The following is a 26,838-nucleotide window of genomic DNA, read 5'->3' as shown; positions in this document are numbered from 1 at the left end:
TACTTTTTCCCACTCATTCACCCCATCTCTTTACATTGCTTATGTATATTCGGTGGCCTGACTCAAATTCTGAACACAATGCCCATCCTGGTAGATCTAAACCTAATGCAGCACATTGTGACTTTTGTGCATCCAGACCTAATGCAGCTTGGAGTGATCAGATGACAGAAGTCACATTTAGGTGCCAGGTGTAACTGAGGCCATAGATGCTCCATATTCATTACTTTGAATGTTTTATATAATTTGACTAAATGTGTTTATTTCTGTGTTGCAGGGGCAGTCAAGAAATGGAACGGCAAGGCCACAGAACATGACATAAGCAGAGCTGTGGGAGACCACCTCAAACCCCTGGTAGAGCCGAGGGTGGTGTTTACCACTCCACCACGCCTTCAGCAGGCTGGAAAAGTGATAGTTTTTCATATTAAGATGGACCAAGAAATGTGTTGCTTTTACACAGATTTGTTCATTGGTTTAGCAAGTCTGTTGATTGGTCAGTCATTGGGTTCATTTGTTTGCAATATGTTCAAATCAAATTAAGCTTTATTTATCCAGCACATTTCAGACATGATGCAATGCTTCACAGGAAAAAACAATTAAAATAAAGAAATACTTAGTACACATAAAAGGATGAAGTGCTCATTAAAAGGAAATTGATTAATTGGATGCAACAACCCAAAATATCAGCTTGTTTTACCACATTGTTGTTACTTTCCCCAGCAGGGAAAAATCTAAAATGTCCCTAAAATAGAAGAGGGAACTAACAAAACGTCACTGACAACAACCACAACTAAACAGGTGGGATTTTAGGAGGGGCTCTGAAAGTCACTATGGGGGTGTCCACTGAAAGTTGACTAGTAACAATAACTGGGACCTAAAAGACACCCACCATGAGACCCTCTAAATCTGCCCAAGAAGAGGCAAACAAAAGAAAAACCCACACCAAACTTAGACAGGAAGCAAACCAAAAAGGTGGAGCAACTAAAGGTGTTGACTCTCCACATGTATCAAGACAACTGGAGCACTGGGCCAGACACTCTTAAATAGAACCTGGACCAGCTCAGGTGAAACACCTTCCCACTAACGAGATGGACAAGCCAGCACAGGTGTAACACATACTGACTAACGAGGTGACACCAATCAGTGCGTCCTACGTGCTAACGAGCTAGACGTGCTAACGGAGCTAGACGTGCTAACGGAGCTAGACGTGCTAACGGAGCTAGACGTGCTAACGAGCTAAACGTGCTAAAGTCCAACCTCGAAACATAAATGGAAAATACAAAGACTGTAACACTGTCCCCCTGAAAACAACAAATATATCCTATATTTTTGTTGGACAAGTTTGCTCACCACCAACAGAAAACAGCTTCCATTTGACATAATCAACTACAATATAAACATGGTGTCTACTGGCTGTCAACAAGTAAAAACAGGAAAAAACACATTTCTAAATATATTTTTCTACAATCTTAATTTTTGAAAAACTCACTAGTTTCTAGAACTCTCGTCCCCTTGGTACGAGCCCAAACAAAACACATCTCCAATACAGAAAAACATGCAGTCAAAATAAATTGTGATCCATGGTAAGGCACTGCCTAAACGCAAAACGCATATTTTCGATTGCCCATACTTGAGACAATCAGCAACCAAGTTGTCCTTACCACGGACATGTCTGATTTCAAGAGGAAACTCCTGCAATATCTGTAGTAACTTTCCACCTCACTGCGGAGCTTCTCTCTCTTTTCAGGGTTCACTAGATAGGCATGTTGTTGGATCGGGGCCCAGTCCCCAATGTCATGCTCTAGTACATTTGGGTTGGCACATCTGAGAATGAACCCTGATATTCTAAAAGAAGGGCAACAATGTCAATATAATTATACCTGAAAATTGTCAGTTGGTTGCATGAATAATTATGATCACTAAATGTTACATGAATTGTAAATACGAAATATCAAAACCAAATGTACACCCCTTTGTTAATTTTGATTTGGCAATAATTAACTTAATGATGATGGAATATTAAAACATGACAGTTTTGACAGACCTGCAGAAGACAGTCAGCTATATTTGGGAGTGATGAATTTAAATGTAGGGGACGCTAAACAAAGGAAGCAACACTTATTTGTCATCATTCATCAATTTTTCCCTGAGGCTAATATCCATATCATGTTGATATCAATAGAACAGGGGACAAAAGTTTAGGGTTCTACATTGTGACATCATTAAAATAATCCTTCTACAATGTTAAAACATTCTACATTGTGACATTAATTCATTGATATCATGAAACAACTCCTTCATGTATTTTCTGATATTTGATCAGAGATCTTTTATCAGATTATGTCTGGTCACAGCCATGAGGTTTCTCTCCTGTGTGTGTTCTCTGGTGCTTCTTCAGTTCACCAGATTGTACAAAACTCTTCCCACATTGAGTACAGCTATAGGGTTTCTCTCCTCTGTGTCTTCTCTGGTGTATCTTCAGATGGCTAGATGTAAAAAAAAACTTCCCACATTGAGTACAGCTATAGGGTTTCTCTCCTGTGTGTATTCTCTGATGTATCTTCAGATGGCTAGATGTAAAAAAAAACTTCCCACATTGAGTACAGCTATAGGGTTTCTCTCCTGTGTGTGTTCTCTGGTGAAGAGTCACACTGCTCGACCTAGTAAAACTCTTCCCACATTCATCACAGCTATATGGTTTCTCTCCTGTGTGTGTTCTCTGGTGTGATGTCAGGCTGCTGAGCTGAGTAAAACTCTTCCCACATTGATCACAGATAAAAGGTTTCTCTCCTGTGTGTGTTCTCTGGTGTAATATCAGGCTGGTTGAATGAGTTAAACTCTTCCCACATTGATCACAGCTATAAGGTTTCTCTCCTGTGTGTGTTCTCTGGTGAAGAGTCAGATTGTTCGACTTTGTAAAACTCTTCCCACATTGATCACAGCTATAAGGTTTCTCTCCTGTGTGTATTCTCTTGTGTGATATCAGGCTGCTTTGGTGAGTAAAACTCTTCCCACATTGATCACAGCTATAAGGTTTCTCTCCTGTGTGTATTCTCTGGTGTGATATCAGGTGGCTTAGCTGAGTAAAACTCTTCCCACATTGATCACAGCTATAAGGTTTCTCTCCTGTGTGTGTTCTTTGGTGTACAATAAGATGGCTAGAAGTATCAAAACTCTTCCCACATTGAGTACAGCAATAAGGTTTCTCTACTGTGTGGCTTCTCTGATTAATTTTAGTGCCTGCTGATGAGGTGAAGCTCTTCCCACAGTCAGAGCGGTGAATTATCTTCCCTGTGGGTCTCTGCTGGTGTTTCTTGAGGAGTTCTGATCTGGAGAGACTCTTCTCTGCCTTGTCAGCATCATGAGGTTGTTGAGGCTCCCCAGAGGATCCACGATAGTCAAGTCTTTCTCCTGTGTGAATGACAAAGTCATACAGATGGTTAACTTCTACGTCCCACCCTAGTCAACAGCCAGTGGAATCGTGTGGCGCGAAATACAAATACCTCAAAAATGCAAGCGCATTTTGTGACAAAGAATTTAAAAATATTCCATTACCGTACTTAGAAGCATGTCAAACGCTGTTTAAAATCAATTTTTATGCTATTTTTCTCGTAAAATAGCGATAATATTCCAACCGGGCAACGTTGTATTCATTCAAAGGCTGAAAGAAAAAAAATTGAGAAGTCTCGTGAACGCACATCTCAGTCTCACTGTCCCCAGGCTGACCACTCACAAACAGAGCTGCTGTACTTTGCCCAGAGACAGCAGACACCCCATTCCACTTTCTGGCGGCTTTAGAGAGCCAATGGAAGCCTTAGAAAATGTCACGTTACAGCACAGATGCTGTATTTTCGATAGAGATGCAACAGAAGGACAATAAATTGTCAGACAGGGCACTTCCTGCATGGAATCTTCTCAGGTTTTGGCCTGCCATATGAGTTCTATTATACTCACAGACACCATTCAAACAGTTTTAGAAACTTTAGAGTGTTTTCTATCCAAATCTACTAATTATATGCATATTCTAGTTTCTGGGCAGGGGTAGTAACCAGATTAAATCGGGTACGTTTTTTATCCGGCCGTGAAAATACTGCCCCCTAGCCCCAACAGTTTAAAGGCCCACAACAGCAGAAATCCACTGTAAAAGGTGATGCCAACAGCGTAGCCATGATGTTGAACAACAATTGACGTCTGTAATGAATGTAATGATTATTTGACATTTGTCTTAAAATGAGCAACAATATATTTTGTCATATTTTGTCTTGTTTTTACATTAGTAGTAACATCTAAGATTGTAGCCCCTTTCTGTGTTTGCTGGTGAGAAAAGATTTTTGCTCAGGGGAGTAACCTCCATTTCCAGGTTGCTTATGAGTGCATTTCACACTACTTTGGATTATAATTGTAAGGCTCGTTTGAATGTCCTGCTTAATATAATGTTTGTGTTATTGTCCCAAATCAACTGCTTTGTAATTAAAAAAACACTTCAACCAGTAAAATGCTCTTTGGCTTTTTCATCAGCCTGACAATGACGGTTTGTACACTGTTTGCCAAATTGGCCCATAACTTCACCTAACAACAACATAGACCTACTGTAGGACCCATAACTTCACCTAACAACAAATATAGGAAAATAGCTCTGTGTGTTGTACAATAGCCTATCCATCAAGGAACAGTTCTCTACACATTATGAGCTAAGTATCTCTGTGTCCAAACAGACTAACGAGACCCTACAGTAAATCAACCAGACAATAACACATTATAAACATACATTTGTTAGGGATGTTGGATCCAACATGGAGCACGGCATAACTGTCTTTACCAGAGTAATGAATGAAGAAGCACTTTGGTTGTTGTTGCATGTCGTGATGTTTGTCATGTGACTGTCATTCAGAAAATGATTTCCTGGATCAGCTGATGATAGCTGAACATGTGACTGTAACTCAAGTATTATGTGTAATTATTGAAGAACTGCGTTAACCTGTTGGGGATAGGGGGCAGTATTTGCACGGCCGGATAAAAAACGTACCCGATTTAATCTGGTTACTACTCCTGCCCAGTAACTAGAATATGCATATAATTGTTTGATTTGGATAGAAAACACCCTAAAGTTTCTAAAACTTTTTGAATGGTGTCTGTGAGTATAACAGAACTCATTTGGCAGGCCAAAACCTGAGAAGATTCCAAACAGGAAGCGCTCTCTCTGACTATTTCTTGGCCTTCTTGATCATCTCTAACCAAAACAGGGGATCTCTGGCATAACGTGACATTTTCTAACGCTCCCATAGGCTCTCAGAAGGCGCCAGAACGATGAATGGTGGCTTTGCAGGCCATGGCTGAAAAACATTAGCGCATTTGGATAGTGGTCGATCTGAGGACAATGAGACTGGAGGCGCGTGCACGAGCCGACACCATGTTTACTTTCTCTCTCTTTGAACGAAAACAACGACTCCCGGTCAGAATATTATCGCTTTTTTACGAGAAAAATCGCATAAAAATTGATTTTAAACAGCGTTTGACATGCTTCGAAGTACGGTAATAGAACATTTTGAAATGTTTTGTCACGAAACGCGTCGGGCGAGTCACCCTTCTTTACACTTCAGATAGTGTATTGAACGCACGAACAAAACGGCGCTATTTGGATATAACTATGGATTATTTTGAACCAAACCAACATTTGTTATTGAAGTAGCAGTCCTGGGAGTGCATTCTGACGAAGAACAGCAAAGGTAATGAAACTTTTCTAATAGTAAATCGGAGTTTGGTGAATACCACACTTGGTGGGTGTCAAAATAGCTAGCCTGTGATGGCCGGGCTATCTACTCAGAATATTGCAAAATGTGCTATCACTGAAAAGCTATTTTAAAAATCGGACATAGCGAGTGCATAAAGGAGTTCTGTATCTATAATTCTTAAAATAATTATGTTTTTTGTGAACGTTTATCGTGAGTAATTTAGCCAATTCACCGGAAGTGTTCGGTGGGAATGCTAGTCACATGCTAGTCACATGCTAATGTAAAAAGCTGGTTTTTGATATAAATATGAACTTGATTGAACAAAACATGCATGTATTGTATAACATAATGTCCTACGATTGTCATCTGATGAAGATCATCAAAGGTTAGTGCTGCATTTAGCTGTGGTTTGGGTTTATGTGACATTATATGCTAGCTTGAAAAATGGGTGTCTGATTATTTCTGGCTGGGTACTCTGCTGACATAATCTAATGTTTTGTTTTCGTTGTAAAGCCTTTTTGAAATCGGAAAGTGTGGTTAAATTAACGAGAGTCTTGTCTTTAAAATGGTGTAAAACAGTCATATGTTTGAGAAATTGAAGTAATAGCATTTCTAAGGTATTTGAATATCGCGCCACGGGATTACACTGGCTGTTGAGTAGGTGGGACGCAAGCGTCCAACCTAGCCCATAGAGGTTAATGACAGTATCCATTTGAGTGTTGTCAATAAAGCTACGATTTAAAAAAAAATTAATGTTTTCACTTTTATTTAACCAGGTAGGCTATTTGAAAACAACTGAAACCTGGCCAAGATAAAGCAAAGCAGTGGGATAAACAAAAGTACAATCAATAACACAATAGAAAAATCTATATACAGTGTGTGCAAATGGAGTACGGAGGAAGGGCAATAAATAGGCCACAGTAGCGAAGTAATTACAATTTAACAAATTAACACTGGAGATAGATGTGCAGATGATGATGTGCAAGTAGAAATACTGTTGTGGAAAAGAGCAAAAAAAGTTAATAAAAACATGGGGATGAGGTAGGCAGTTGGATGGGCTATTTACAGATGGGCTGTGTACAGCTGCAGCGATCGGTAAGCTGCTCAGATAGCTGATGCTTAAAGTTAGTGAGGGAGATATATGTCTCCAACTTTAGCGATTTTTGCAATTCGTTCCAGTCATTGGCAGCAGAGAACTGGAAGGAAAGGCGGCCAAAGGAGGTGTTGGCTTTGGGGATGACCAGTGAGATATACCTCCTGGAGCGCGTGCTATGGGTGGGTGTTGCTATGGTGACCAGTGAGCTGAGTTAAGGCGGAGCTTTACCTAGCAAAGACTTATAGATGACCTGGAGCCAGTGGGTTTGGCGATGAATATGTAGCGAGGGCCAGCCGACAAGAGCATACAGGTCGCAGTGGTGGGTGGTATATGGGGCTTTAGTGACAAAACGGATGGAACTGTGATAGACTGCATCCAGTTTGCTGAGTAGAGTGTTGGAGGCTATTTTGTAAATGACATCGCCGAAGTTAAGGATCGGTAGGATAGTCAGTTTTACGAGGGTATGTTTGGCAGCGTGAGTGAAGGAGGTTTTGTTGCGAAATAGGAAGCCGGTTCTAGATTTAATTTTGGATTGGAAATGCTTAATATTAGTCTGGAAGGACAGTTTATTGTCAAACCAGACTCCTATGCATTTATAGTTGTCCACATATTCTAAGCCAGAACCGTCCAGAGTAGTGATGCTAGTCGCGCGGGTGTGGGCAGCGATCGGTTGTTGATTGATCGGCTGTTGAGTCTGCCGATAAGAATACGGTGATTGACAGAGTTCGAAAGCCTTGGCCAGGTCGATGAAGACGGCTGCACAGTACTGTCTATCGATGGCGGTTATGATATCATTTAGTACCTTGAGCGTGGCTGAGGTGCACCCGTGACCAGCTTGGAAACCGGATTGCACAGCGGAGAAGGTACGGTGGGATTCGAAATGGTCAGTGATCTGTTAGTAAACTTGGCTTTCGAAGACTTTAGAAAGGCAGGGCAGGATGGATATAGGTCTGTAACAGTTTGGGTCTGGAGTGTCACCCCCTTTGAAGAGGGGGATGACTGCGGAAGCGTTCCAATCTTTAGGGATCTCGGATGATATGAAAGAGAGGTTGAACAGACCAGTAATATGGGTTGCAACAATGGCGGCGGATCATTTTAGAAAGAGAGGGTCCAGATTGTCTAGCCCAGCTGATTTGCAGGGGTCCAGATTTTGCAACTCTTTCAGAACATCAGCTATCCGGATTTAGGTGAAGGAGAAGCTGGGGAGGCTTGGCGAAGTAGCTGCGGAGCTGTTGGCCGGGGTTGGGGTACCCAGGAGGAAAGCATGGCCAGCCGTAGAGAAATGCTTGTTGAAATTCTCGATTATCGTGGAGTTATCGGTGGTGCCAGTGTTTCCTAGCCTCAGTGCAGTGGGCAGCTGGGATGAGGTGCTCTTATTCTCCATGGACTTTACAGTGTCCCAAAACTTTTTGGAGTTAGAGCTACGGGATGCAAATTTCTGTTTGAAAAAGCTAGCCGTTGCTTTCCTAACTGACTGTGTGTATTGGTTCCTGACTTCTCTGAAAAGTTGCATATCGCGGAGACTATTCGATGTTTTTGTGCTGGTCGAGGGTAGTCAGGTCGGGAGTGAACCAAGGGCAATATCTGTTCTTAGTTCTACATTTTTTAAGGGGCATGCTTATATAAGGTGGTGAGGAAATTACAATTAAATAACAACCAGGCATCCCTTACTGACGGGATGAGGTCAATATCCTTCCAGGAGACCTGGGCCAGGTCGATTAGAAAGGCCTGCTTGCAGAAGTGTTTTAGGGAGTGTTTGACAGTAATGTGGGGTGGTCGTTTGACCGCGGACCCATAACGGATGCAGGCAATGAGGCAGTGATCGCTGAGATCCTGATTGAAAACAGCAGAGGTATATTTGGAGGGCACGTTGGTCAGGATAATATCTATGAGGGTGCCCATGTTTACAGATTTAGGGGTTGAATTTGGTGGTTTCCTTGATAATTTGTGTGAGATTGAGGGCATCTAGCTTGGATTGTAGGACGGCCGGGGTGTTAACCTCACTACGGTAGGGGGCACTATTTTCACCTCCGGATGAAAAGCGTGCCCAAAGTAAACATGGTAGATTTGGATAGAAAACACTCTAAAGTTTCCAAAACTGTTAAAATAATGATTGTGAGTATAACACAACTGATATGACACACGAAAACCTGAGAAAAATCCATCCAGGAAGTGGGATTTTTTTTATTTTTGTAGTTTTCCCATTGACTGCCTATACAGATTCCATTGACTTAGGACTCAAATTGCACTTCCTATGGCTTCCACTAGATATCAACAGTCTTTAGAAATTATTTCAGGCTTGTATTCTGAAAAATGAGTGTAAGACCACTCTGAATGTGTGGGCCATTCAGTGTCCCAGAGATTTTTTCATGCGCGAGACCCAGAGTGCGCCTTTCTTGTTTACCTTTTCTATTGAAGACGTTATTGTCCGGTTGAAATGTTATCTATTATTCAGGCTAAAAACAACCTGAGGATTGATTATAAACATAGTTTGACATGTTTCTACGAACTTTACTGATACTTATCTGATTTTTTGGCTGGCTGTTGTGATTGCCTTTGAGCCTGTGGATTACTGAACAAAATGAGTGAACAAAAGGTTTTTGGATATAAAGAGAGACTTTATCGAACAAAACAAACATTTATTGAGTAAATGGGAGTCTTGTGAGTGCAACGATATGAAGATCATCAAAAGTAAGTGATTAATTTTATCGCTATTTCTGACTTGTGTAACTCCTCTACTTGGCTGGTAACGGTTTGTAATGATTTGTCTGCTGGGCGCTGTTCTCAGATAGTCGCATGGTATGCTTTCGCCGTAAAGCCTTTTTGAAATCTGACACCGTGGTTGGATTAACAAGTAGTTAATCTTTAAACCGATGTATAACACTTGTATGTTTTATGAATTTTTATAATGAGTATTTCTGTTTTTGAATTTGGCGCTCTGCAATTTCACTGGATGTTGGCCATGTGGCACGGTAGCGTCCCACACCCCCTAGAGAGGTTAAGCATATCCCAGTTTACATCACCTAACAGAACAAACTCTGAAGATAGATGGGGGGGGCAATCAATTCACATATGGTGTCCAGGGCACTGCTGGGAGCTGAGGGGGGTCTGTAACAGGCACGACAGTGAGAGACTTATTTCTGGAGAGATTCATTTTTAAAATTATAAGCTCGAACTGTTTGGGTATAGACCTGGAAAGTATGATAGCCTGCAAAGTTCTATCTCTGCAGTAGATTGCAACGCATCCCCCTTTGGCAGTTCTATCTTGACGGAAAATGTTGTAGATGGGGATGGAAATTTCAGATTTTTTGTTGGCCTTCCAAAGCCAGGATTCGGACACGGCAAGGACATCATGGTTGGCGGAGTGTGCTAAAGCAGTGAGTAAAACAAATTTAGGGAGGAGGATTCTAATGTTAACATGCATGAAACCAAGGCTTTTACGGTTACAGAAGTCAACAATTGAGAGCGCCTGGGGACACACAGGGCCTGGGTTAACCTCTACATCACCCGAGGAACAGAGTAGGATGAGGATACGGCTAACGGCTATCAGAACTGGTCGTCTAGTGCATTGTGAACAGAGAATAAAAGGAGCAGATTTCTGGGCGTGGTAGGATAGATTCAAGGCATAAGGTACAGACAGGGTTTAGTAGGGTGCGAGTACAGTGGAGGTAAACCTAGGCATTGAGTGACGATAAGAGAGGAGGCACCAGTTATGCTAGCTGAGGTCACCGCATGTGTGGGAGGTGGGACAAAAGAGTTCTCTGAGGCATGTTGAGTGGGACTAGGGGCTCCGCAGTAAAATAAAACAATGATAACTACCCTAAACAACAGTATACAAGGCATATTCACATCAGAGAGACATAAAGCAAGGCAAAAAGCAATCACAGGTGTTGATTGGGAGAGCTAGCTAAGACAACAACAGGTCAGACAACAGTTAACCTCTATGGGCTAGGAGGGACGCTTGCGTCCCACCTACTCAACAGCCAGTGTAATCCCGTGGCGCGTTATTCAAATTCCTCAAAAATGCAAAAACTTCAATTTTTCAAACATATGACTATTTTACACCATTTTAAAGATAAGACTCTCGTTAATCTAACCACACTGTCCGATTTCAAAAAGGCTTTACAACGAAAGCAAAACATTAGATTATGTCAGCAGAGTACCCAGCCAGAAATAATCAGACACCCATTTTTCAAGCTAGCATATAATGTCACATAAACCCAAACCACAGCTAAATGTAGCACTAACCTTTGATGATCTTCATCAGATGACAACCCTAGGACATTATGTTATACAATACATGCATGTTTTGTTCAATCAAGTTCATATTTATATCAAAAACCAGCTTTTTACATTAGCATGTGACTAGCATTCCCACCGAACACTGCCGGTGAATTTACTAAATTACTCACGATAAACGCTCACAAAAAGCATAACAATTATTTTAAGAATTATAGATACAGAACTCCTCTATGCACTCGATATGTCCGATTTTAAAATAGCTTTTCAGTGAAAGCACATTTTGCAATATTCTCAGTAGATAGCCCGGCATCACAGGGCTAGCTATTTAGACACCCAGCAAGTTTAGCACTCATCAAAGTCAGATTTACTATAAGAAAAATGTTATTACCTTTGCTGTCTTCGTCAGAATGCACTCCCAGGACTTCTACTTCAATAACAAATGTTGGTTTGGTTCAAAATAATCCATAGTTATATCCAAACAGCGGCGTTTTGTTTGTGCGTTCAAGACACTATCCGAAAGGGTAAATAAGGGTGACGAGCATGGCGCAATTCGTGACAAAAAAATTCTAAATATTCCATTACCGTACTTCGAAGCATGTCAACCGCTGTTTAAAATCAATTTTTATGCCATTTTTCTCATAAAAAAAGCGATAATATTCCGACCGGGAATCTGCGTTTAGGTAAACAGACGAAAGAAAATAAAGCATTCGGTCGACTCGGGCACGCGCCTTAGCCCATAGTACTCTGATCGGCCACTTGCCAAAAGCGATAAAGTGTTTTAGCCAGAGCCTGCCTCGATATTATTCAGCTTTTTCCCGGGCTCTGAGAGCCTATGGGAGCCGTAGGAAGTGTCACGTTATTGCAAAGATCCTCAGTCTTCAATAAAAAGAGCCAAGATGAAAAACAATTTGTCAGATAGGCCACTTCCTGCATGGAATCTTCTCAGGTTTTGGCCTGCCATATGAGTTCTGTTTTACTCACAGACACCATTCAAACAGTTTTAGAAACTTTAGGGTGTTTTCTATCCAAAGCCAATAATTATATGCATATTCTAGTTACTGGGCAGGAGTAGTAACCAGATTAAATCGGGTACGTTTTTTATCCGGCTGTGTCAATACTGCCCCCTAGCCCTAACAGGTTAAAACATATGTTATTTTCTAATCAGCGCATATACTGAAGGTCCCCCACCCCGGGATATAAATTTACAACGGACACCCCAAAGCTGTGCTATGAAGCATAAATGCAATATCGACAGACCGAATATGTCGAGACACCTGCCTGTGGTTTTTGGGTCTCTAGACATTCGGGAGTACATTATATGACCCTTTTATGCATACAGGATATCGCCCGAAAAAAACGGCACCCCCAGCTCTGTAAACTCATTGCATAATATATCTCTCGTTAGAGTACGAAAGGCTAAAGCACAACATCAGGCCAATAGCCAGAAGAGTTTTCCGCCCAGAACAGCTAAAAGATCCTCGATGAATCCGTCCTAATGGAGCTTTCTGAAGGTGAGTTAGTGAAAATAATATATTAGATATGTAGGTTCGATTTTTTTCAGGGAATTGTTTGGATATAAAACCGGTGTGATATGGTTTGTTAAACGGGGGACAATGATTTTTTTTAGGTAATATGTCAAATGCACGTATTATTATAAGTTAGTGAATATATTTGGTATAAATACCTGTTAATATTATCTAACGTCTGTATGATACCCAGAGGCTACCTGGGCATAATTGCTTGGGAACCGACAGCGTTAGACGGGGATTCTCAGAATCAAACTGCGCCCGGTCCTTTATGTAGCCCTTCACCATCACACTATTTTCGACGTAAGTCCAAAAATACAATCCATAATAATATTTATACATTAAAAAACAAAAAGTGGGCACCCTGTTTTAAAATCTATTTTTGTGATTACAGCGGACAGCCAACAAACAGGAGTACATGATGCATTAGGGACTCTGAACAACTTCGGAGGAGCAGATGAAAGAGATGCTATTCTACGGTTTTGTACTAACGGCCTTACCCTAACTCCAAACACCAGCCAACAGCCCAGAACCGCGGAATACCGAGCAGCTAATAGATCATCTGTGAATCCATCCTCATGGAACTTTTTTGAAGGGGAGGTGAATATTCAGTGTGATGTTTGTATATAGAAAAATATTATTTAAGAATGATAGGTATTATTCTTGGCATTTACATGTGTTTTGTTTTTTTAAATGAAGGCTATTTAACCATTGAACCATAGTTTTTTTTATTCATACTGTTTGTAAACAGTAGCTTCTGCCCTCTTAGGGTCTATCTGACCCGCTTATTATATCAAACCTCTCAGACTAGAAAGTATGATTAAAAAGTATGATTAGAAACTATGACAACTATGTTCAAACTGTGATTAGAAACAACAATTTGAAACTACGACAAACTATGATAATAAACTATGAACAACTATGAAGCCAGGTGTGTGTGTGTGTGTGTGATGATCTATTATTTAAGTGTGTAATATTACTCTCTCTCTCTCTCTCTCTCAATGTATACCCTTTCACTCAATGTATACCAAGTAGCAAATATTTAACAACGTTTCAACATTCGGTATTGCAACATTTATGAAAGATAATGACATACAATTTTAGGCAATTATCAATATAATGTGTTACATAGTGTGCAGCTGTGATAACTTTATGTAATATATTCTCTCTCTCTCATTTTTATATATATATATATATATAAAAAAATACAGGACATTGACTCCTGATTGTTGAACTTATGCCCACTCTACAGCCACCCAGGGTTGTTATATGACCCTGAGGGTCATCTACGAACATTGGAACATCTTGAAAAACAATAAGGGGTACATGTACTCTTAAATGTCCACTCAGAGCATGGTACCTTTATCATTTTGTTCCTAGGTTTATGACTTCTAGGGAGTGTTTCCAAGAGGCTGTGCTGAGGCATATGCATTGATAGGTCTTAGATTTTATAGACAGGGTATCTGTAAAAACACTTTGTGACAACTACGGATACAAAAAGGGGTTTTCAGAAATACATATGTTTGACAGATTTGTATTATTATAAAAATAATATAACATTATTATCAGAATCTTTAGTATTATTATGTTACAGGCGAGACCTACCCAGAAATGTCAACGTAGACAACTTACAAGAATGTGTTTACCAGGCAGTGATGAAAACATTTTAAAGGAGCTCTAATTCAAACATGCAAAGATATATATTGGATACAATTACCCCGTTAAAACTGTTGTTACAATATCACTTCTCATTGACGTACATTTCAAGGTTTCACAAAACAACTATCTCAATAATGTTTCGCTTTACTTAAATTGTATTATTTATCATGTCTCATACCATGCTAATACACTACCAAGAAATGCAAACAGCTGTGGAATTAACCCATAACCGATGTGTCTTTTTGGGGATCAATAATTGATCAAGAATACCAATAGGCAGGATAGTACCCTCAAAATAATAGTAGTTATCAAATAGTACCCGCAAAACACCAGTCTCAATGTCAACAGTGAAGATGCGACTCCAGGATGTTGGCCTTCTAGACAGAGTTGCAAAGAAAAATCCATATCTCAGACCGTTAAAAAAAAATAAAAAAATAAAGATTAAGATGGGCAAAATAACACAGACACTGGGCTGAGGAAGATTGGAAAAAAGTGTTATGGACAGACGAATCTAAGTTTGAGGTGTTCGGATCAAAGAAGAACATTCATGAGATGCAGAAAAAATGAAAAGATGCTGGAGGAGTGCTTGACGCCATCTGTCAAGCCTGTATCTCCCACTTTACCACCACCAAAGCACCCCCAGACCATCACATTGCCTCCACTCTGTCTAGAAGGTCAACATCCTGGAGTCGCATCTTCACTGTTGACATTGAGACTGGTGTTTTGTGGGTACTATTTGATAAAGCTGCCAGTTGAAAACTTGTGAGGTGTCTGTTTCTCAAATTAGACACTAATGTACTTGTCCTCTTGCTCAGTTGTGCACTGGGGCCTCCATCTATTCGGGTTAGAGCCAGTTTGCGCTGTTCTGTGAAGGGAGTAGTACACAGCGTTGTACAAGATCTTCAGTTTCTTGGCAATTTCTTGCATGGAATAGCCTTCATTTCTCAGAAAAAGTATAGACTAACGATTTTCAGAAGAAAGTTATTTGTTTCTGGCCATTTTGAGCCTGTAACCGAACCCACAAATGCTGATGCTCCAGATACTCCACTAGTCTAAAGAAGGCCAGTTTTATTGCTTCTTTAATCAGAACAACAATTTTCAGCTGTGCTAACATAATTGCAAAACGGTTATCCTTTTAAAATGATAAACTTGGAGAATATAAAATATCGAATATATTTTGATTTGTTTAACACTTTTATTTTTTATTTTTTTGGTTACTACATGATTCCATATGAGTTATTTCATAGTTTTGATGTCTCCACTATTATTCTACAATGTAGACAATAGTTAAAATAAATAAAAAAAACATTGAATTTGTAGGTGTGCCCAAACAATTGACCGGTACTGAATATGCATTGTGGAGGAGAACTGATCCTAGATCTGTACAAAGGCATAACATCGACAGCAGAAACAACTGTCTGTGTTAAGAAGGCCCAGCTGGATTGAATTGAGCTATTTAAAATGACATATTTGAATGTCAAATGATTTGTTCTGCTTGTCAATACAAGACAGGGTCTGTCATTTGTAAATCATTATTATAACCCAAATGAAACCTTTGGTTTATACGTGTCTACAACTCACAAGTATTATTAAAAAGAGTAAGAAATTGAAATACATAATATATGTACCCCATCTCAATTTTCCCAAGAGGCATATTCTGAACTTTTAAACAAAATTGTAAACTCTTTACACATACTTGCTACTTTCACATAACAAAATACAATGTCAATGTCAGTGTATTCATCCTTAGATGCTGTGGGAATGTGTTATATCATGCACATGTTCCCCCACTATAGATATTCCTTAACATCCTAGATACTAGTACATTAGTAGTACATAACAGTGTAATAGTGTAGTACTACAGTACGGACCTGTCTTCTGGATATGTGTAGTACTGTATATAAAAACGTCAGTGACTCTTTGCTTTGAGGTCATGTAGGTCAATTTTGTTGCTCTCTTTGCCTTTATACATCTCTTTGACCTACTGTAAACTCCCTTGGTTGTTAACATCTACAATAATCATTAGATGTCAAAGTTATCATGCCCAGTGTCAGGGTTTGCTAAGTCTGGAAATTCCTTTGGTCTGTACATTTAGGTAAATCAACTCTTTGCCCCTTACATTTGGGGAATAATCTCCAAGCTGCTCTAAACATTGCTGTTTTTGGTGTCTCTCGGTTAATCTCTAGACTGCTGAATGAGGCCTGTAACAACTTGCTTTCAAAACCTTTAAAGGGAGTTTGTGAAACCGTTCATTCATGGATGTATGTAAAACATATTTAACACGTATTGCATGTTACAGAAGCCTACTGTTGTACATTGAATAACCATTCATCCCTGTTACATCTTGATGTGATGGTTCTCTATGTCTGTACATGTTTATAATCCACATAGTGTGAATAGTGGTTTCCTTAAAGTTATTAACCCCCTAAACAGGAATGTGAAATTACATTTATGATCTTTCTTACCCCTATTACTTTGGGGTTCTAATCGCCCTCTTTCAAAATCCCCACTGTGACCAAATCTCTAACATCCATGATCCTTCCCATATAGTTTAACCCGAAACCTCCCACAATAACGATTGTCTATTGTTAGTCTCAGTGAGCTTACTGACAATATCAACGTTTTATACATATCTAAATACATTGTTGGAGACAGTTTTCATGTCTTTCATTATGCAGACATTTGTTTATTAGATTATATTTCTCATTAAGAATACTGTTGTTTTAATTCTATATGGGTCCTGCTTTGCCTTGGTCCTGTGTTATGGGTCCTTGTTTTTAATTACAATATAGCAATTATGTTCTCGGCTCAATTACTTATAAGGTGGTTGTGGTCCCAGCCCTCCCGTGTGTTCCCAGGTCCATATTTGGGAGCCCCTATACATTCAGGATGTACGGCTTACTAGTTATGTCAAATGTTAGGTAGACCTGTTGGTTGTAACAAAACATTACAAAAATACATTTGACCCCATCTTTTCACATACTTTTTATTTGGGTCTTTTTAATTTTGCCTGTTGTTTGGCTCCAGCCACTTGGAGGCTCCGTGCATGTACAAAGAAAAAGTACCCAATTCAACCATTGATGGATGGTAACTAAAATAATGACAATGCATGTAGTCATGTTAAGGTTTTCATTGTTTTCTTGTCGGAGTTCTATGGTTTTGCATATGACTGTGCATTATATTCCAGTGTTTTACTTGCTATAAAGTATTTACTTCGCCACTATGGCCTTTTTTATTTTTTATATATTTTTTGCCTTTACCTCTTTTATCTCACCTCATTTGCTCACATTGTGTATAGACTTATTTTTCTACTGTATTATTGCCTGTATGTTTGTTTTACTCCATGTGTAACTCTGTGTTGTATGTGTCAAACTGCTTTGCTTTATCTTGGCCAGGTCACAAATGTAAATGACAACTTGTTCTCAACTTGCCTACCTGGTTAAATAAAGGTGAAATAAATAAAATAAATAAAAATGATGTCGTAATAGGGAAGAGGATCAGATCCTGCCCATTGGTATTCTTGATCAATTATTGATCCCCAAAAAGACACATCGGTTATGGGTTAATTCCACAGCTGTTTGCATTTCTTGGTAGTGTATTAGCATGGTATGAGACACGATAAATAATACAATTTAAGTAAAGCGAAACATTATTGAGATAGTTGTTTTGTGAAACCTTGAAATGTACGTCAATGAGAAGTGATACTGTAACAACAGTTTTAACGGGATAATTGTATCCAATATATATCTTTGCATGTTTGAATTAGAGCTCCTTTAAAACGTTTTCATCACTGCCTAGTAAACACATTCTTGTAAGTTGTCTACGTTGACATTTCTGGGTAGGTCTCGCCTGTAACATAATAATACTAAAGATTCTGATAATAATGTTATATTTTTATAATAATACAAATCTGTCAAACATATGTATTTCTGAAAACCCCTTTTTGTATCCGTAGTTGTCACAAAGTGTTTTTACAGATACCCTGTCTATAAAATCTAAGACCTATCAATGCATATTTACATTTAAGTCATTTAGCAGACGCTCTTATCCAGAGCGACTTACAAATTGGTGCATTCACCTTATGATATCCAGTGGAACAACCACTTTGCAATAGTGCATCTAAATCATTTGTTTTTTTTGGGGGGGGGGGGGGCTTAGAAGGATTACTTTATCCTATCCTAGGTATTCCTTAAAGAGGTGGGGTTTCAGGTGTCTCCGGAAGGTGGTGATTGACTCCGCTGTCCTGGCGTCGTGAGGGAGCTTGTTCCACCATAGGGGTGCCAGAGCAACGAACAGTTTTGACTGGGCTGAGCGGGAGCTGTGCTTCCTCAGAGGTAGGGGGGCCAGCAGGCCAGAGGTGGATGAACGCAGTGCCCTTGTTTGGGTGTAGGGCCTGATCAGAGCCTGAAGGTACGGAGGTGCCGTTCCCCTCACAGCTCCGTAGGCAAGCACCATGGTCTTGTAGCGGATGCGAGCTTCAACTGGAAGCCAGTGGAGAGAGCGGAGGAGCGGGGTGACGTGAGAGAACTTGGGAAGGTTGAACACCAGACGGGCTGTGGCGTTCTGGATGAGTTGTAGGGGTTTAATGGCACATGCAGGGAGTCCAGCCAACAGCGAGTTGCAGTAGTCCAGACGGGAGATGACAAGTGCCTGGATTAGGACCTGCGCCGCTTCCTGTGTGAGGCAGGGTCGTACTCTGCGAATGTTGTAAAGCATGAACCTACAGGATCGGGTCACCGCCTTGATGTTAGTGGAGAACGACAGGGTGTTGTCCAGGGCTGGGAGGAGGACACAAGGGAGTTGTCAACCGTGATGGCGAGATCATGGAACGGGCAGTCCTTCCACGGGAGGAAGAGCAGCTCCATCTTGCCGAGGTTCAGCTTGAGGTGGTGATCCGTCATCCACACTGATATGTCTGCCAGACATGCAGAGATGCGATTCGCCACCTGTTTATCAGAAGGGGGAAAGGAGAAGATTAATTGTGTGTCGTCTGCATAGCAATGGTAGGAGAGACCATGTGAGGATATGACAGAGCCAAGTGACTTGGTGTATAGCGAGAATAGTAGAGGGCCTAGAACAGAGCCCTGGGGGACACCAGTGGTGAGAGCACGTGGTGCGGAGACAGATTCTCGCCACGCCACCTGGTAGGAGCGACCTGTCAGGTAGGACGCAATCCAAGTGTGGGCCGCGCCGGAGATGCCCAACTCGGAGAGGGTGGAGAGGAGGATCTGATGGTTCACAGTATCAAAGGCAGCAGATTGGTCTAGAAGGATGAGAGCAGAGGAGAGAGAGTTAGCTTTAGCAGTGCGGAGAGCCTCCGTGACACAGAGAAGAGCAGTCTCAGTTGAATGACCAGTCTTGAAACCTGACTGATTTGGATCGAGAAGGTCATTCTGAGAGAAATAGCAGGAGAGCTGGCCAAGGACGGCACGCTCAAGAGTTTTGGAGAGATAAGAAAGAAGGGATACGGGTCTGTAGTTGTTGACATCAGGGGATCGAGTGTAGGTTTTTTCAGAAGGGGTGCAACTCTCGTTCTCTTGAAGACGGAAGGGACGTAGCCAGCGGTCAGGGATGAGCGAGGTGAAGTAAGGGAGAAGGTCTCCGGAAATGGTCTGGAGAAGAGAGGAGGGGATAGGGTCAAGCGGGCAGGTTGTTGGGCGGCCGGCCGTCACAAGACGCGAGATTTCATCTGGAGAGAGAGGGGAGAAAGAGGTCAAAGCACAGGGTAGGGCAGTGTCAGCAGGACCAGCAGTGTCGTTTGACTTAGCAAACGAGGATCGGATGTCGTCGACCTTCTTTTCAAAATGGTTGACGAAGTCATCCGCAGAGAGGGAGGAGGGGGAGGGAGGAGGATTCAGGAGGGAGGAGGATTCAGGAGGGAGGAGAAGGTGGCAAAGAGCTTCCTAGGGTTAGAGGCAGATGCTTGGAATTTAGAGTGGTAGAGACAGAAGAGGAAAATGTAGAGAGGAGGGAGTGAAAGGATGCCAGGTCCGCAGGGAGGCAAGTTTTCCTCCATTTCCGCTCGGCTGCCCGGAGCCCTGTTCTGTGAGCTCGCAATGAGTCGTCGAGCCACGGAGTAGGAGGGGAGGACCGAGCCGGCCGGGAGGATAGGGGACATAGAGAGTCAAAGGATGCAGAAAGGGAGAAGAGGAGGGTTGAGGAGGCAGAATCAGGAGATAGGTTGGAGAAGGTTTGAGCAGAGGGAAGAGATGATAAGATGGAAGAGGAGAGAGTAGCGGGAGAGAGAGAGCGACGGTTGCGACAGCGCAATACCATCCGAGTAGGGGCAGAGTGAGAAGTGTTGGATGAGAGCGAGAGGGAAAAGGATACAAGGTAGTGGTCGGAGACTTGGAGGGGAGTTGCAATGAGATTAGTGGAAGAACAGCATCTAGTAAAGATGAGGTCAAGCGTATTGCCTGCCTTGTGAGTAGGGGGGGGGAGTTGAGAGGGTGAGGTCAAAAGAGGAGAGGAGTGGAAAGGAGGCAGAGAGGAATGAGTCAAAGGTAGACGTGGGGAGGTTAAAGTCACCCAGAACTGTGAGAGGTGAGCCATCCTCAGGAAAGGAACTTATCAAGGCTTCAAGCTCATTGATGAACTCTCCAAGGGAACCTGGAGGGCGATAAATGATAAGGATGTTAAGCTTGAAAGGGCTGGTAACTGTGACAGCATGGAATTCAGAGGAGGCGATAGACAGATGGGTCAGGGGAGAAAGAGAGAATGTCCACTTGGGAGAGATGAGGATTCCAGTGCCACCACCCCGCTGGCCAGATGCTCTCGGGGTATGCGAGAACACGTGGGCAGACGAGGAGAGAGCAGTAGGAGTAGCAGTGTTATCTGTGGTAATCCATGTTTCCGTCAGCGCCAAGAAGTCGAGGGACTGGAGGGTAGCATAGGCTGAGATGAACTCTGCCTTGCTGGCCGCAGACCGGCAGTTCCAGAGGCTGCCGGAGACCTGGAACTCCACGTGGGTCGTGCGCGCTGGGACCACCAGGTTAGAGTGGCAGCGGCCACGCGGTGTGAAGCGTTTGTGTGGCCTGTGCAGAGGGGAGAGAACAGGGATAGACAGACACATAGTTGACAGGCTACAGAAGAGGCTACGCTAATGCAAAGGAGATTGGAATGACAAGTGGACTACACGTCTCGAATGTTCAGAAAGTTAAGCTTACGTTGCAAAAATCTTATTGACTAAAATGATACAGTACTGCTGGCTGGTGAAGTAGGCTAGCTAGCAGTGGCTGCGTTGTTGACTTTGTTTGAAAGTGTAGCTGGCTAGGTAACCTCGATAGTTTCAGTACTACACCTTATCATGATACAAAGGCAACTATGTAGCTAGCTAACACTAGCCTCAGCACAGCCTCTTGGAAACACTCACTATAAGTCATAAACCTAGGAACAAAATGATAGAGGTACCATGCTCTGAGTGGACACTTAAGAGTACATGTACCCCTTATTGTTTTTCAAGATGTTCCAATGTTCGTAGATGACCCTCAGGGTCATATAACAACCCTGGGTGGCTGTAGAGTGGGCATAAGTTCAACACTCAGGAGTCAATGTCATATATATATATATAAATAAATGGGAGAGAGAGAGAATATATTACATAAAGTTATCACAGCTGCACACTATGTAACACATTATATTGATAATTGCCTAAAATTGTATGTCATTGTCTTTCATAAATGTTGCAATACCGAATGTTGAAACGTTGTTAAATATTTGCTACTTGGTATACATTGAGTGAAAGGGTATACATTGAGAGAGAGAGAGAGTAATATTACACACTTAAATAATAGATCATCACACACACACACACACCCCTGGCTTCATAGTTGTTCATAGTTTATTATCATAGTTTGTCGTAGTTTCAAATTGTTGTTTCTAATCACAGTTTGAACATAGTTGTCATAGTTTCTAATCATACTTTTTAATCATACTTTTTAATCATACTTTCTAGTCTGAGAGGTTTGATATAATAAGCGGGTCAGATAGACCCTAAGAGGGCAGAAGCTACTGTTTACAAACTGTATGAATAAAAAAACGATGGTTCAATGCTTAAATAGCCTTAAAAAAATTTAAACATACATGTAAATGCCAAGAATAATACCTATCATTCTTAAATAATATTTTTCTATATACAAACATCACACTGAATATTCACCTCCCCTTCAAAAAAGTTCCATGAGGATGGATTCACAGATGATCTATTAGCTGCTCGGTATTCCGCGGTTCTGGGCTGTTGGCTGGTGTTTGGAGTTAGGGTAAGGCCGTTAGTACAAAACCGTAGAATAGCATCTCTTTCATCTGCTCCTCCGAAGTTGTTCAGAGTCCCTAATGCATCATGTACTCCTGTTTGTTGGCTGTCCGCTGTAATCACAAAAATAGATTTTAAAACAGGGTGCCCACTTTTTGTTTTTTAATGTATAAATATTATTATGGATTTTATTTTTGGACTTACGTCGAAAATAGTGTGATGGTGAAGGGCTACATAAAGGACCGGGCGCAGTTTGATTCTGAGAATCCCCGTCTAACGCTGTCGGTTCCCAAGCAATTATGCCCAGGTAGCCTCTGGGTATCATACAGACGTTAGATAATATTAACAGGTATTTATACCAAATATATTCACTAACTTATAATAATACGTGCATTTGACATATTACCTAAAAAAAAAATCATTGTCCCCCGTTTAACAAACCATATCACACCGGTTTTATATCCAAACAATTACATAAAGTTATCACAGCTGCACACTATGTAACACATTATATTGATAATTGCCTAAAAATGTATGTCAAACAATTCCCTGAAAAAATCTAACCTACATATCTAATATATTATTTTCACTAACTCACCTTCAGAAAGCTCCATTAGGACGGATTCATCGAGGATCTTTTAGCTGTTCTGGGCGGATAACTCTTCTGGCTATTGGTCTGATGTTGCGCTTTAGCCTTTCGTACTCTAACGAGAGATATATTATGCAATGAGTTTACAGAGCTGGGGGTGCAGTTTTTTCGGGCGATATCCTGTATGCATAAAAGGGTCATATAATGTACTCCCGAATGTCTAGAGACCCAAAAACCACAGGCAGGTGTCTCGACATATTCGGTCTGTCGATATTGCATTTATGCTTCATAGCACAGCTTAGGGGTGTCCGTTGTAAATTTATATCCCGGGGTGGGGGACCTTTAGTATATGCGCTGATTAGAAAATAACATGTTTTAAACCCTTAGGAGGTCGTCTAGACATGATATCTTATGCCTGGGCCTTTTCACTTTTTTAGCCCCCACATGTGGGTGAGATAAATACGTATTTGAAAGGGCTTGGGGGGGTAATAAAATGGAAAGTGTCTAGACCAATTGAAGAGATGCCGGCAATCCTAAACAAACTTACACACACCTTTTCTGGTTTCAAAAGCCCCCCATGCAGAGACACCCCCCCCTTTTTGTTTTGAAACACACACACACAATTACCCTCCCTCACACGCACACACCCCCTGCGCGCGCACACACGTCATTACGGAATCCTTTTCTCTCAGGGCCCTGCCGGGGGATGGCTCGAAAATGCATAGTCCCTACGTTAAAGGTGAGATACAGCTTTAAAACCATTTTATTTAATTCATAATATTTAGTACAGACCTTTTTAAAAACAGCTTGTGCAATATTGTAACACGCATTAATGTTTTTTATGTATAAACAACGTTTGAAGAAATGACAGATTCCCGTTCGTTAAGGGGCAGCTTTAAAAACATTCATTTAATTAGTAATATTTAGTACAGACCTCTGAATAATTAATACATTAAAAAAAAATGATGTTCCTTTCTTACGGATAACAGGCCCGTCTATAGGGTTGTCACTGAACCCCACCCGCTGTCTGTGTCCAATTCCCCAGCGTCAAGACTCGGTAAGTTTTCACCCCAGGGATAGATCCTACGTCTGGCCTGTAGACACTTGCCCGTGTGTCTTAAGGATAGAAGCGGCTATCGTCGTAATTGTTCACGATTTTGGAAAAGATTGTCCAGCTTATTCATCAGGGTTATAAATATAGGGTAATCCCTCCATTTAAAGCTAAACACAGGCATAAAATAATTCACATCCTTGCAGGCTTTGGAAAATAAATATGAACTGACAGACTTCGTCGCATTTGTACTATCAAATTGTTCACATGCTAAAATTGTCACTTTGGAGTCGGGGCTATAAGCCATGGAAGAGATCCTGATGGCTTGTAAATCATGGCGACCCCCCCAAAACCTCTTCCAATGCATAGCCTGGTAATTCTGTAGCGCTAAGGGCCTGTTCAATTTGACAGAGCACTAGGCGTATCGTAAGCCATTCTCTCATACGCAGTGCAGGAGAAAAACTCCTGGGTTTTGCAGAATTTACGAAGTCCAGCAGTGGGGGGGGGGGGTTCTTCTGGTGAGGTTGGGGCGGCAGCGCAGCCTAGTGGTTAGAGCGCTGGACTAGTAACCAAAAGGTGAGCTGACAAGGTACAAATCTGTCATTCTGCCCCTGAACAAGGCGGCCTGTTCCTAGGCCGTCACTGAAAATAAGAATTTGTTCTTAACTGACTTGCCAAATAAAATAAAAATGTAAAAAGGTTATGTTGATGACTGGCTCCCTCTAGTCATTTGTGCGTCTTATTTATTTAATCAAACAGTGTGCTTAAAGCATCAGACAAGTTCAGTACATAGAGATTTTTTTTTAAACACATGGGGTGATTGGTAGAAAGAACAGATGACTCTTGGTTGGCCAAGATGTATTTTAGTTGGGGACAGCACTAGAATATGATTTTGGGGCTCCCGAGCGGCGCAGCGGGCACTGCATCTCAGTGCTTGAGATGTCACTACAGACACCCTGGTTCAAATCCAGGCTGTATCACAACCGGCCGTGATTGGGAGTCCCTATAGGGCGGCGCACAATGGCCCAGCGTCGTCCGGGGTGGGCAGTCATTGTAAATAAGAATTTGTTCTTAACTGACTTGCCAAGTTAAATAAAGGTTACATTTAAATAAAAATAAAAATTGTGTTTCATGACAAACCATTTTTTACAAATCTGTCAAGACACCAACTTTGAGAAGGGTTTAAAACAAAGGTTTCAAACCAATTCATGAATGTAATTGAATCTAGGTATGTCTTGCCTTTAATGTAAGGGCATGAAAAAAAAAAATTGGCTGAATACAATGACTTATCAACAGCTCTAATAATTTGCCCCCACAGGAAATCTACACTGGCAGTTATAGAATATACTATATAGCCTAGAAACCTGGTTAAACTATCATTTTGACATCATGGATGAATTATAGAATATACTATATATCCTAGAAACCTGGGTAAACAATCATTATGACATCATGGATGGCCAGTCTTTGTATTCATAGTGTAGTGAATTTAAGGGGTTGCCCTGAGTCTAACTCAAACCTGGGTCCAGCGACTGTCAAGCCAACACCTTATAACTGTTATGCCAAGATGTCTGAACTTCTTGAAGAGGACACTAGGTGTTGAGTTACGGTTGCTACAATAGCTTTCTCTATGAATTTGAGAGTGGTTACACTTCTCCAGCCCCCATCCCTCAGCTGTTTACCAAACCAAGTCTCTGGGCAGCCATTTTGTTGCTGTTTAAAAAACCCACACAACCCAGCAATCTGCAGTTCAAACAATAACACATCTGTCATCCCACCACTGTTTTGGTAATAAGATGATTATGGGGTTGGAGAAATGTAACTACAGACAGACCTATGGATGCAAGGACTGACCATGACCATCGATGATATCAACATTATAGTTTTAACCATATTGAGGCTATACAGTGTTGATTTACATTGTTTCTAAACATTGGAGAAAAAAAAGCTTATTTGGGGTTCTGATGGGGTACAACAGTTGAACTAAGCTCATGAGGCATGTGTTATATTCTTCAAGAATCAATGGCTATAAATAAATAATTTTAAAGTCACAATATGGATGTAGCAATTGCAGATTTCCGCTTTAACACCAAACATCAGTTCAACAACTACAGAGTTTGTGCCTCTGTTTTTTAAGGCAGTACTTACTAGTGTTAATCAGGGAACGGTTTCTCAAAACCATCTCACGGCTAAGTTCACCGTTGGATGCCTTAAGATGCGTTTGGGAAATCGGGCCCAGATATCCAGTTTCCTCCTCCTCTTCCTCTTTTATCGATGTAACAGTCATCTCCTCCTCCTCATCTTTCACTACCATAAACTGCATCCTCCTCTCCTTTTACTGTAACATCCTCCTCCCCTTTCACTCTGAACGTGTCCTTTTCTTCTTTCACAGTAACAGCCTCACCCTCTACTTCTTGTTTTACTGTGATGTCCTCTTCTTTAGAAGGAGGAGAGTAGCTTAGTAACCGCATGGTCGGGTATGTTAGCTAGCTATGCTAACTTAACCAGCCCGCTAGCTGACTAATAACAACAACACCGTAAATATGAAATTAAATCTGATAACTAACTAGACGACAGAAGTGGTTTTAAAACACAGTTGCTAATATACACGAGAGCGTCTAAAGAGCTTTATTGGTTAGGCTATTTTGGCTAGCAAGCTACCGAGGTGGCTGACGAACAGTTGCTACTGTTGAAA

At 41.2% G+C, this 26,838-nt stretch overlaps 1 protein-coding gene and 1 long non-coding RNA gene across 3 annotated transcripts; one reads left to right on the top strand and one right to left on the bottom strand.

Annotated features, from left to right (window-relative positions):
- Nucleotides 1-522: 522 nt before the first annotated feature.
- LOC123732558 (uncharacterized) lies at nt 523-26,838 on the bottom strand. Of its 2 annotated transcripts, XR_006763228.2 has the most exons (4): nt 26,292-26,452; nt 23,102-23,207; nt 22,708-22,817; nt 22,075-22,616 (listed from the first exon to the last, which is right to left on the bottom strand). XR_006763228.2 is itself a non-coding variant. In XM_082968072.1 (2 exons), the coding sequence occupies exons 1-2, from the start codon at nt 26,464-26,466 to the stop codon at nt 2,336-2,338; spliced, it is 1,248 nt and encodes a 415-aa protein (XP_082824198.1). In that variant the 5' UTR covers nt 26,467-26,838; the 3' UTR covers nt 523-2,335. The 2 variants fall into 2 exon arrangements, 1 of the variants encoding a protein (XP_082824198.1); XM_082968072.1 differs by lacking the exons at nt 22,075-22,616; nt 22,708-22,817; nt 23,102-23,207 and adding an exon at nt 523-3,408 and having other exon boundaries at nt 26,292-26,838.
- LOC106578602 (uncharacterized) lies at nt 12,521-13,518 on the top strand. The gene is made up of 3 exons (XR_001322486.3): nt 12,521-12,578; nt 12,787-12,896; nt 12,988-13,518. It is a non-coding gene; the product is annotated as an uncharacterized LOC106578602 (long non-coding RNA).

This window comes from Salmo salar, chromosome 02 (genome assembly GCF_965601325.2).
Source record: "Salmo salar chromosome 02, fSalSal1, whole genome shotgun sequence".
Taxonomy (NCBI): domain Eukaryota; kingdom Metazoa; phylum Chordata; class Actinopteri; order Salmoniformes; family Salmonidae; genus Salmo; species Salmo salar.
The sequence above is the reverse complement of the archived record's forward strand: the minus strand, read 5'-3'. Positions and strand labels throughout refer to the sequence as shown.

What these genes read in the sequence shown, in the direction of transcription:
- LOC123732558 (XM_082968072.1), bottom strand. Translation starts at nt 26,466, where the DNA reads ATGCAGTTTATGGTAGTGAAAGATGAGGAGGAGGAGATGACTGTTACA. An exon ending in CCGTTCCCTGATTAACACTA is followed by an intron (nt 3,409 to 26,291) that starts GTAAGTACTGCC and finishes TCATTCACACAG; the next exon opens with GAGAAAGACTTGACTATCGT.